The sequence below is a fragment of the Lipophrys pholis genome (genome assembly GCF_963383615.2).
Source record: "Lipophrys pholis genome assembly, chromosome: 1".
In the NCBI taxonomy this organism is placed as follows: Eukaryota; Metazoa; Chordata; class Actinopteri; order Blenniiformes; family Blenniidae; genus Lipophrys; species Lipophrys pholis.
In genome coordinates, this window is record NC_137635.1 from 6,146,574 (window position 1) to 6,159,135 (window position 12,562).

The following is a 12,562-nucleotide window of genomic DNA, read 5'->3' on the forward strand; positions in this document are numbered from 1 at the left end:
GGACTTCATCATGTTTTATTGAGAAAAAAAAAACATTCTACACTGGTCAACGCAGAGGCAAAGTTCTCTGAAGGAAGCATGTGGTCGTCGCTCTTTCAGCAGGATGGGTTCACTTACAATCCAAGGCCTGTGGGGATCAATAACCTGCTTCTTGAATGGGTTGATGTACGTGATGAGGACATCACGTACATCCAGTGAAGCAAATACATGGCAGTAGTCATCCACGCAAACTTGTAAATACTTTGTCGATCTCACACAACAGCCTGCTTCATTTATCTACAATTCAAATGTGAAACTTTGCATACGGTGCACAGGATCTACGTTTAACAAACGTGACAGGGGGAATAATTCCCTGCAATAAAAATGTCTTTTGCCTATTTAAAGTAAAGCAGTGAGATCTAAATCAGGGCGGTGGTCCACGGCTCCGCCCGAGCACAATGGATGTTGTTTTCAGAGGGAAACCCCCGAATTGGTAATTATTTAAATATTTCATACAAACTTTCTTTATATAAATAGCCTTGTCTTTTAAAACAGTGACATGCTGCTCTTGCCTCACTTTGAAGGACAAACCCTCTTTCCCAACACATCGCACTTCCTTCATTCTCACAACCTCAATATATCACAAAACGACAAAAAAAAAAAAAAGAATAAAAATAGAAATAACAATGTATTTATATATATATATATTTTGGCAAGTCAGGAAGACAACCTGGGTGCTGGTCTGTTTCATCAGTATCAGGTCACGGTCATTTACATCCACAGCTCTTTACTCTCCACATTGCGCAGACTTCAGTACAAACTCTGCTTAAAACACGTCTTGATTCTACCTGTGCTGACAAAAACGTCAAAGGGACAATTCACCCCAAAATGAAAACGAAGCCCATATCTTCAGAATGTGTTGCCAGCAGACACTCGAGAACTGAATGAGGTTTAAATCTTCAAATGCAGAAAGAGGTAAACATGATAAATCACTCAGAAATCACTATTATTATGCTTTGCAGTGAAATCTTGTGAAACTGGATTTTTTTTTGCTAAAATCTTTCACCTCCATTTTTAGTAAAAAATAAGTTTAATTCCCTACAGCTTTAGTTACCTTCGGGTGAGAAGGTTAAGAGTTTGTCTGTGTGTTTATTTAATTATTGGTATGTATGTATATGTGTGTATTTTACGAACTTTTTGCAAAAACTATTCACCTGAATTGCATCAGGGATGATTTGCCATCATCTAAGGACCAATCGATTAGATTCTGGGACGTTAACGGCTCATCGTTTACGAATAAATCCCCAAAACAAGCGGAAAAAACGAATCCCCATAGAAAACGGATGAGAAGCACCTCATGGAGGAGATCAGAGGAGATCAGCGTCTGTTGCCATGGAGACGCTCCCTGCTCAGTGTTTCACACAGCGACGTTGCTACCTGACCTTCCAATTTAGTATTTGTCCGGACAAGGCCAACAGTTTCATTTTGGAGTGAACCTTTTTTTTGTTAAACTCAAACCAGATCATGACACTTGAGCGTTTTATTTTCTGGCGCAGAGATTTCTTTAAATTCTCAAAAAATGTCCACTAAAGTTTCCCTTTTGAGCGCCGACCTCACTGTGCTGCGACAACTGCCACGACAGAAATGACCAATTTTGTGGCACTTTGGACATTTTTCTCACGTAATGTGGAGCATTACAGTTCTATCATCCGACATCGAGCTCATGTATCTTCTTAAAATCATATTTTGGGAGCTCCCTCATAAACCCTGTTCCGGTTTGTCACAGCTCAGGGAGATCAGGCCTTTAATGGCTGAAGTTGGACATTCCACTGGCAGTCACACACACCGATGCAGTGACACTGTGGGTCGCTACCGAGAGAGACGAGCACGCAGGCCGGTGAGATGTTCAGAGTGTCGTAGGGATCCCATGTTGTACGATTCCCCTGAAGGCATAACAGCGTTGATTCAGGGAAATAAAAAAAAAGAAAAGAAAATAAGATGCTGATGTTCCGTGTTAGATGTGTGGCGCCGATCTGTCATTGGTGACAGTCGGCCTCAGCTTCACTGTGGCGAAGGGATTCCCTCCTCTGCGGGGAGAAAACAGGATGGCGTCAAACTCAGATCCGCCGCCGTCCAGCGGTCAGCCGCCCAGCGAGCTGGGGAGTTTGTTTGTTTGTTGTTTGTTTTTGTTAGTTTTGTTAGGTCACTCACCCCAGAAAAGGAGTCTTTGCAGTCCCATTGACTAAAGCAACCTGTTGTCAAAAACACACAAGGAGAAAAGACCCTTGAAGAGCCAGTGGACAAGGAACACACACACACACACACACACACACACACACCAATACAGACTCCCTGCAGCTGTGAGGAAAGTTGAAGTTAGCCAGCCCAACTGGTTTGATTAGATTTGTCCTAGTCGATGGTTGGCGTGGAGCTCTGACACGCTCCAAACCTCAGACCTCACCGCCGCCGGAATCCCGTTGGTCGAGAAAGGCTGGTGAGAAAACCTCGCCAACGATAATCTTATCGTGCGCAGGGCCAAGTGAGCGTGGCGGCGATAAAGTAAAGTAGCACCTGAGGAATGAGCCCCGGGGGACAGTGTGCCTATGAGCAGTGAATGCTGAAGAAAGTTGGGAGTTTATCACAGTTTATATGCCAGATGAGCGTCTGTCAACAACCGTTTGTTTCAGATCAGAACAGATCAGATCATGTAGATAAAGTTGCCATCGTATCTTAGATCTATCTCACTTTTTCAGTTTGTATATTTACACCATATCAGGTATTTCAAGTATTCTTATTGGGAAATGAAAAAGAACAACCTGTACCATCCTCCGCCACTAGAGGGCAGACGACATGCAGATGTCGCAGCCACAGTTTGTCACACCCAGGACACTTTTCTACACTTGTTTACACTTTTCAGCAAACTTTAATTAGTGATTATAAATCAGCCAGCTTCTCAGGACTAACCACATTAGTAAGAGTCTTTATTGAACCAACTAAAACAAACTAAACTAAATTAATCACTTTATAAATCCCTTGGGGGAAATTCCTCATTCAATGTTTTCTTCATAATGGATCGAAATCAGGATTAATTTTAACTGTATGATGATGACCGATGCTGTCAGCTACACATTTTACCTTGATCATAACTACTGTATGTCAGTATAAACTTTATTTAAAACCATAATCTGACTATATAAACTAAACTAACTCCAGCTGCAAACTGAAACTACTTTCCCCAACAGACTTCCTTCAAGTCAAACGGTTCACATGTAATTACATATTTAACCTTTAGCTATCAAAATAAAAGTCATCTCATGACCCAAAAGCGTTGAACTGAGTTTGTCTTAACATTTACTTTTCAGATGCGGATCGGTAATAAACAGGTTGATAAGACTGAATGCACCTGTGTATACTTGTTTTCTATAATATGGTATGTTAATTATGTAACTTTATAAACCTAATAACTGGATTGGGCTGTGGCATTTAGTGTCAGTTGGCACTGCAGTTCGATTCCACCGTTTGCTGTGTCCTTGAGCAAGACACTGTACTATTACTGTTGCTAAGCATTTGTGCGAAAGTGTTTTTTTTTTGTTGTTGTTATATATTTTGACTATTACAGGTGAATTCATTCGTTCTACGTTTCTGGAACAACGATTCCAAGTGAAAACGCTAAACTATTGTCACGTTTTGGGTGTTCGTTTACGTGGCAATAGAGATCGGAGCCACTGAAAATGCAACTTTTTGAAAATGGCTCCCGAGGTGGAACTTTTTGAAAGCGCTCGGGCTCAGTCGTCCGAATGCGAGACATTCTGGAGACTTTCTTCTGCACATGCTCAGTAGATGGATAATAACAATATTTCCTCCAGTGTCATGACTCCCAGAATCCATTTTCCCCCTACGACGTTGTAGTTTTTTTTTAGTGAAGAGTCACACGTATAAGGAATTCTGATTGGCTCCAGTTATTTCAACAAACTTTGAAAAAAAAAAAAAAAAAAAGGAAAAGGTGATTTGGTCATCACCACTTTTATCACTCAGATTGGACAGAGTTAGTGTGACTGGAATATTTTGAATTAAAAGTCAAATTGATGAATTATCATACAGATATGATAACAGACTCTGGCCACACCGTTCAAAAGTAATCCGCTGCTGTTGTCACAAACCAAATCGCTCTAATATTGATGCGGGGTCTCCAGTCTCTAAATTGCCTGTTTGCTACAGCACACAGATCAGTGGAGGCAGGATGAAACCCTCTCTGAGAGGTGATCACAAATTCCCGGGAGGAATGGCAGCAAGGCTCCACTCAATAATAGACGTGGAAAAACGTTTTTCAGCCTCTCGTCTTTACAGGATTAGATAGTTTATGAGGGGAAATAGAGCCTGGGCATATTTTACTATTTGAAGTTGGTCGGTCCTCTTAAGAAAATTGTGTAAAACACTGAGACTCCTCGGATCGGGGGTCGGGCTGTTACGTTTGGAGGGCAACGTCCCTCGCTGTAGTTAATTTCATGGTGAAATCCTGAAGCAGCAGATCCAGAGGGCAGTACAGAGAGTACAGGACAGTACAGGACAGTACAGGCGGTGTGTCTGGGCTTGTCTGGCGGCCGGGCACTTCATTCTCAGCCAGGTGACAGAATGAAATTATGTCTGCAGCCCCTTGTCCTCTGAGCCTCCCAGTGTAATTCTCTCCTTTCCTTTGAACTAAACCCGGCATTAACTCTGCTATGCCCCCACGCCTCTCTGGGTCGGCGTTTATATCAGTGAAAAACCTGCTGAGAGACGAATGTTGTAATGGAAATCTGGCTCGAGCTCACATGTCCTTTTGGGAAACGATCCCGTTTGTAAACACACTTGATTTCCTGGAACTGGTTATGCGATTTTCAGGCGTGTTTCTGGGTGTGGCCGCTCCGACGACTGTGTCTCACTGAGCGGCTGATGAGACACGTTCAGTCAGTCTCACAGTTAAACCAGGGCGATGGCGTGGTGGGCGTGTGGAGTGTGCGGCCGCTCAGCCACGCCAAGAAACCACAAAGCACAGCCGTAGAAAGAGGAAGTCCGACATCTAGAAGCACGTGGAGGATCAACGCAAAGTCATTAAGATTACTCTATTCCTTTAAAAAAAAAAAAAAAATTCTAAGTGGGTGAAGTATTTTTGTTTATTATAAATGTACTTAGTGATAGAAGGTGCATTTGCACTATTTTTGTTATTTTACACTGTTTGAGGAGCAGATCTCCAATTTCATAACACATTGTATAATGATATTAAAGGCTATTCTATTCTATTCTATTCTATTCTATGGCTGGCAAGTATATTAAATATATCCACGTGTGTTGGTTCTACTAACTAACAGCATGGATCACACCTGATGATCCAGATCAGTGTGTTTCTATAGACAGTAATTTAAAAAAAAGGATAATACAACCCTTTATTGGCTACTTATTGGGAAAGATTAGAAACCCAAACCCAATACACTCAGGGGTTACTGAAAGACATAAACAAAGATATACTATATTATATTTCCCTACAATAAAATACATTGAAAAGTGCAAAGTAGAAAAAAAAAGTCATGTTCTTCCATCATTCATGACATAAAATAAATAAATAAATAAATAAATAAATAAATAAATAAATATTTATTTATTTATTTATTTATTTATTTATTTATTTATTTATTTATCTATTTATTTATTTTTTACAGAAAGAAAGAAAGAAATAAAGAAATATTTATTTATTTATATTTATTTGTTTTTATTTATTTTTATTTCTATTTTAACTTTTTTTTTTTAATACTTTCCTGGAGATAAATAAAAAAAAAGTGCATGTTTAGCAGCATTATGCAACTGTGATTCACAATTATTTGGAAGAAATGTTATGGAATATTCTCAGAGTTGAACTTGCCGGGACACCAACCACCAACTGTTTTAATACATCAAGACATTGTTAATGGAGACATTAAATATGAATGAAGACGATTTGTTAGTACGTTAAAGATTTAGACGCCCCGCTGTGAAACCTGTGGTAAGAGTTAGTTTTCGTCCCGTGTTCAGAAACGTGCAGACTTTGATTAGGAAGTTTTTTTTCAGGTTAAGAAGAAAATTCAGGGCTTGTGATTCCTGCAAAATGAAAGCAAATTGAAAACGATCCATCGGGTCGTCGTCATGTAAATCTTTTTGGTTAATATCGGTTTAATGAATCGATCCACTCTGATCCAGTGAGAACGGCTGAGCTCAGCGGGGTGCCGCTACTGACCGTGTTCTGTGGCGACGGCGTCGAGTGGACCGTGGGGCCGTGGTCGCTGTAGTCTGGCGGCGGCAGCAACACCGGCTCCTCCTCCACCTCCTCCTCCTCCCGCAGACTGACCGCGCTCAGACTGCGCACTGGAGTACTCAGATTACTGCGGGGACGCACGACAAGAAGGATTCAGGCACCAAACAGCCGCTGAGACGCGACTCCGTGGATCCCGGCGGCGGGTTCCTCACCTGTTTGACGTCACTGCGTCGGAGTACGGTCGGCAGTAGGAGGAGGGAAACCAGCCTCGCCTGGGAACAGACGCACCGACATTACAGCACCAAACAAACGCCACGAATTCTTCACAAAGACGTTATATCATCTAAAGACAAGAATGAATCCTTCTGGGCGACATGTTGTAATGAGTTTACTGGCAGTCGCTGATTTTCTAACAGGATTTGACCTTTATTATAAAACCTCCAATACAGTCATGGTGCATTATGTAATAATGTCATACAATTTCAACTAAATATGTCACAATGCCGCATTTTGTCTTCTCTTACTTTCACCTCTGTGACGCGACTTCTGATCGCCGGAGTTTAATCTCCTCAGCCGAAATCGAATTCAGACGAAGCACTTCACTTCATACACGAGGAAGTGGAATTAGATTTCTTGTCTTGTTTTTATTTTGTAGTTTCACGATATCTAAGAAGAGATTGCAGTTTCTATGTGGTGTTTGGACATTGGCTACTCCGAATTATTCAATTTTACTGGACTAAAATGATGAATGACTGACTATGTGTGCAGACAAGAACTATGAATCTGTTTCTCGGGAGTTTGGGAAGTATACCAGCACCAGTCACAAATCGATTCCGACACACACGTCAGTCACACAATATAAGACAGGGGGAAGGATTTCCTCCACAAAGACTGAAGACTCGTCTCCAAGTCACGTCTGGAGTGAAAATATGGCTTAACGGACCAACGTGCTGGATTTGTTGCTAAGAAACTGAAAGTACTGTGGTTAATCCCAGCATGTCGTCCTCTTCAAAAGACTATTTAATGGAGGGGGTGTTAGAACACTTAACTCAAAGCCGTAAAGCCCCTTGTAATCTGGCTTTATGAGTCCTAATTGATATGGAAAGGAGTTGAAAATGACTATAATTACAAAACTGGAGGGCTACTTTAGAGTCTTACGACAACTCCACGCACAAAATACTTGCTGTACATACATAAATACATACAGTACACGTGTAGCTGGGCTTCTTGCCGTATATAGTTTAGCGGGGTAGAGAGAGAGCGAGCGATGGAGGGCTCGAGCTTTATGACTGTTGTGTAGAACATACCTGGCATTCCCTGTGCTTGCAGGCATGGTTTATTAGAAACATAAAAAAAAAATTAAATACACACAGCAGAAACTTGTACTGCCACCTGAGTTATGTGGAAAAACGCCTCTGTCAGAGTCGCTGCTGCTGCAATGAAAGTACGTTTCCCCTTGTGTGCCAACGGTCGTATTCGATTGCGTTCATCTCAAGTACGTAAGACACTGACTGCTGGTGATGTCAGAGGTGAAACGCTGATCATGGATATTTTTTTTACACTTTTGTTATTTGCATTTATTTCTCAATACAAAGACCAAGACTAAGAAGGAGTTTTCCCACCTGTCACAATGTGTAGTTTTATGTAGTGACTCTGCAGTGTTTAAACAAGCGTCATCCAGGGTAAAGTGGAAGTGAAGAAAAACAGCAGCTCATTAATGTGGTTTTTATTTTGTTTTGTTTTTTTGTTTTTTAAATCAAACGCTGGAGGTTTGTGGCACCAGAGATCTGAGTTTTATCCAACGGTTCCTGCAGAGCAAATGTTTTGATTCTAACCAGAGAGGGAGCCGTGCTGGGCGACCATCACAAATGTTGCTCGGAAGGATTTTCTCTCAAAAAGATTTCAACTGCTTTCTGTTTGTCACGCTTTGAGTTATAGCCAGTGACTTCTCAAAGGTCCGGACTTAAAACAAACACGACATTTGTTTTTCATATCCGGCTGTATTTTCCTGTACTTTATAAGAAACCTCTCAGCTTATTTTGATGTCAAACTGTTTCTACGCAGTGGGCAACTTTATTCAATCAACAATTTCATTCAATAAATGTGTGTTTGTGAAGAAGATACTCCATCAAATATAGACTTTTTCTAATGTGTCTCTATTATTGGCACTAGAATTAAGAAATCCATTTGATGATGTGAAAACAATTAAGTTAAAAGGTGTGCGGTTTTCTCTGGTGAACTGGTGAGATTTATGTTTGTGAATCAAAATCTGTTTGCCCTGTGATGGACTTGTGACCTGTCTGGGGTGTATCCTGACGTTTGCCCCATAGATCATTTACAACACTGCTGGAGAAAGGCTGAAACAGTGGCAACCAGCGAGCATTTTCTCAATTCTGATCAGACATTCAGAAAATATGCCCCTAAATGGAGAGACTTCTATAGAGGACTGAATGTGCCAAAAATAGACAAATAAATACACCATTAATTAATGTCATTAATTAATTAAAAATGGAATTAAATATATAAATGTGTCATTAATTAATTAAAATACCAATTCATTTTCTTTAAAAAAAAATATATAATTAATTCACTATTTAATCAATAATTTCATGGTTTAATGTGCCAAAATTAAATAAATATATAAACCATTAAATAATTAAATATATGTGTCATTAATTAAATAAAATATAAATGAATTGTGTGTAAGAAAATATTTAATGATTTCACTATAATTGTGTATTTATTTATTTAATTTTGGCACATTCAGTCCTACATAGACTTTCGTCTGGTGGGAATATCTACTGCAGGATCATCATGTTTGTCCTTTAAAACCTGAAATATCAAGATGAGTGAATGAATGACCCGGTGAACCGAGGGTGAGAGTAGTGTCGGACTCACTGCTGTGTCTTCTCCAGCTCGCCGTACAGCCAGCCGTCTTTCTCCTCGTGGATGAGCAGGGTGATGATGTCGCCGTGATCGAAGCTGAGGAGCGTGCTGTTGTTACCCGCCGTGTGGGGGAAAATGGTCTTGACCCTCGACTTCCTGCCCACGTTGAGTCCCGACGACTGAGACGTTGACCTGGACAAGTTGCCCTCTCCGAGGCTGCCCTGGTCTGGAGGCGAGAAGACGCTCTTATCTTTTGGTTGTGATGACGAATAATGGCGAGGGCGCTCGATAACATCGCTTCTTGTGTATTCATGTCTCTGCGTATTAGCGAAGGCCATCATTACCGGAGTTGCGGTCTGAAGGGGTGCCGAGCGGAGATCGGATGTCGGGGTTGAACATGTTGGCCAGCGGGCTGGTTTGAGCTTTCAGTGGTGGAGCTGGAGGGGGCGCCACAGAGCCCACGTTGTTCTGCCAAGGAGACAATAAATAATATAAACAGTGTGTGGCGGCAACATTCAAATCGTGACATTTGCTTGAGTGCCCTCATCGAGACAAAGTCCTTTTCCGCACAATGAATGTGTTCGTTATTGGAATATCGTGTTCCTCCTGCAGAGCAATAAACAGAAGCAACAACAGTATATGGAGAGTTTTGAACGAGTGAAGGCCTGTTGATGAGGCGCGACTACCTCACAAAGCTGTGCTTTCTTCATGCTTCCACCTGCGTGTGTGATGCAGTATGCTTCATTTCGGCTTTTTCAAAGTATGTGACCAACGGCGGCACGTCTATTGAGAGACCATTCCGTGGTTCCTGGTTAATAAAGCTGATCCAGATCAAACGGTGGGGAACTCACTCCGTTGTAGCGTGGGACCTGTGGGGATTGCTCTGGAGTGGATAGCTCCTCTATCATGGCCGCCACCGTGTCTGGCACTTGGCTGATGTCGCTGCACTTTTCTTGCCAGCTGGGGAGCCTCAGAGACAGCACCTCTTTGGCCTGGACGCACCGGGGGAGGTTGAGGGAGAGTCAGTGTGTCTCAGAGCTCAGCGTTCGTTGATATTACGTCTGATTTCTACCGACCTTCTCGTGGAAGTTGCTGGTTTGGTAGGAAAACATGCAGTGTTTGTCCGCCAGGAAACAGAAGCGTCTCTTCTCCTCCAGCAGAGCCTCTTTGCAGCCATCAGCGATGAACTTTTGCATATCCATCTGGCGGCACGAGAGAGTCTCCATGTACTGCAGACAGGAGCAAAGTAAGTCACGAAAGAAGGTAAATAACAATAACAGAACCACTGCAATGCATGAAGACGATTTCCACTGGTAAACAATGAACATCAACAATGATTTGCGTCGACTGTTCCATTAAAATACACAATGGGCTGAAATATATCTAAATGACAAACAACAGATACCAAAATAAGTTATATTTATACCAATTAAACTATTGAAATTCAACGATACTTACAATAATATATACCACAGCTTCTGCTAATATTTCTAATATCATATTGTATATTTGTAATGAATATTAATGACAATTTTAAAAAATAGCTATAGATTGATATTTATGTTTACTATTTTTTTTAGATATTTATTGTATTTTTTTCTGGCTTTTATGCCTGTGTTGTGTGTTGTGTAGCTCGAAATAAATTTGGAAATGAAAATGAATGAGATACCCACAAATGAATTCTTTCTGATTTCATTGGGTTAAATTACACCAGTCTGAGTCACATTCAGATAAACAAGTTGTTGTTTTCAGGCTGTTGTTTTAAGTCTTGTATTAATACTTTTCTTACTACACTGAGTAAAATTTGCTGCCCTCATCATCGTAGTAAAAAGAAAAACGTTGACTCTTTTAATTACCAAAGCGGGAAGTCACAACTGCAATGACCTGCGTGACGTTTACTAGGGTCCGGGTCTGAGCAGAGCCGAGCGAGACCCCATTGGAATGCAGGAGATTATCAAAGCTGCTAGGACTGTACGTCACACTGCAAAACCATTGATTCTACATGAATTTTTTAGGTGGTGCTGTGGAGCCATTTTGCCCCGCCCATGTTTGAAAACAATGAAATATATAAAGATTCATGAGGCCTGATTTTTGTGCCAAATGTCATCCTTTACTACTGGTTCTGTTGGTTTTACCTCTGGATCTGTTGGTTTTAACTCTGGATCTGTTGGTTTTATCTCTGGTTCTGTTGGTTTTATCACTGGTTCTGTTGGTTTTACCTCCGGATCTGTTGGTTTTACCTCTGCTGTTGGGTAACTCCATCAGATCCAGAGGTGCCACCAACAACAGAAAAAAAGAATGTTTGAAAATGTGCATATTTCATTGTTTTCAGACGGGGGCGGGGCAAAATGGCTCCACGGGGCCACCAAAAAACTTCACGTAAAATCAATGGTTTTGCGCTCTGACGTAGACCAAACCTCACCATGGACCTCGTTCCAACACGCTTTGTTGTTCATCGCTGCTTGCGGCTTTAATTTTTGTCTTGCTAAGGAAGTCTTGTGTGACTAAACAGATCCACAAATCAAGGCACTAATCAGCTCTGGACTCAAACTCTGCAGACTATTTTGGGTCACCTGCTGCAGACGCACCATGCGAAACTCTTTACAACAACTTCTCAACCTTTCCTCTGTCCCTCCCAACACTTCCATTTTCCTCACGTCGCCATGGTGATTCTGAAGTAGCCTCTGTCAGAGACCGTTACCCAACTATCTGGTCTCATTTTCCCTGCCGGCCTGTCTCTCGCTCTCTCTCTCTGTCTCGCTGGTGAAATCAAGGCTCTTCATTTCCCATTTTGCCACAAATAATTGCCCGGATTCTCCTTGAGCGGTTGGAAGCGCGGCGAGACAAGACGGAGTTCATCACCGGCAGCTTATTCCAGCCAAACACATGATTATTAGAGAGCCGAGGTGGCGGGGCTCATCTCGCTTCTTCTCCACAAATATAATTTCTGATCAGATAATGAAAAAGGAGATTCTGAGGGAGGAGGGGTCCCCACTCTCATCAGCTGAGCCTGAAAAACAAGATGTCGAGGCGTCTGTTCATTATGTGTCGTTCGACGACAAATAAGAGGCTGATACCGAGCAGAGCTGCAGGGAACACAGGGCATTAATATAAAAAGTGAATCAAACAAAGTTACTTCAGTGGAGATTTTGAATATGAAAGAGAGTGTGGTAGGTTTACGTGTGAATTATGTGAGCTGAAGAATGTTTGTTTTTTTGTTGTTGTTTTTTTTTTTTTGCTGGCATTTTCTTTTCTTTCTTTTTTTTTCCCTTTTTTCTCAACTAACAAATTGGGTTCAGTAGTTCATGTGACAGATGTTATGAAAGAGAACCACAGTCACTTTCAGACTTCACCAACGTTTCGCAACGTCTACAGTTTACTCACTGATTTAACCTGTTTGGGATATTTCATCAATCTTCCTTGTGGCTTATC

General features: G+C 41.4%; 1 protein-coding gene across 2 annotated transcripts in view; it reads right to left on the minus strand.

Moving 5' to 3' along the window:
• baiap2l1a (BAR/IMD domain containing adaptor protein 2 like 1a) overlaps positions 1-12,562 on the minus strand; it is a 27,899-nt gene continuing 15,337 nt past the window's right edge. Inside the window, exons 7-14 of one of the 2 annotated variants that reach the window (XM_080462343.1) lie at positions 10,207-10,359; positions 9,982-10,122; positions 9,475-9,598; positions 9,143-9,356; positions 6,457-6,516; positions 6,227-6,371; positions 2,191-2,231; positions 1,031-2,066 (exon numbers count right to left, since the gene is read on the minus strand). In XM_080462343.1, the coding sequence (XP_080318469.1) occupies positions 1,994-2,066; positions 2,191-2,231; positions 6,227-6,371; positions 6,457-6,516; positions 9,143-9,356; positions 9,475-9,598; positions 9,982-10,122; positions 10,207-10,359 (951 nt within the window). In that variant the 3' untranslated portion in view covers positions 1,031-1,993. Of the gene's footprint in view, positions 2,067-2,190; positions 2,232-6,226; positions 6,372-6,456; positions 6,517-9,142; positions 9,357-9,474; positions 9,599-9,981; positions 10,123-10,206; positions 10,360-12,562 lie in introns of both variants that reach the window. The other variant, XM_080462344.1, reaches the window with a different exon arrangement.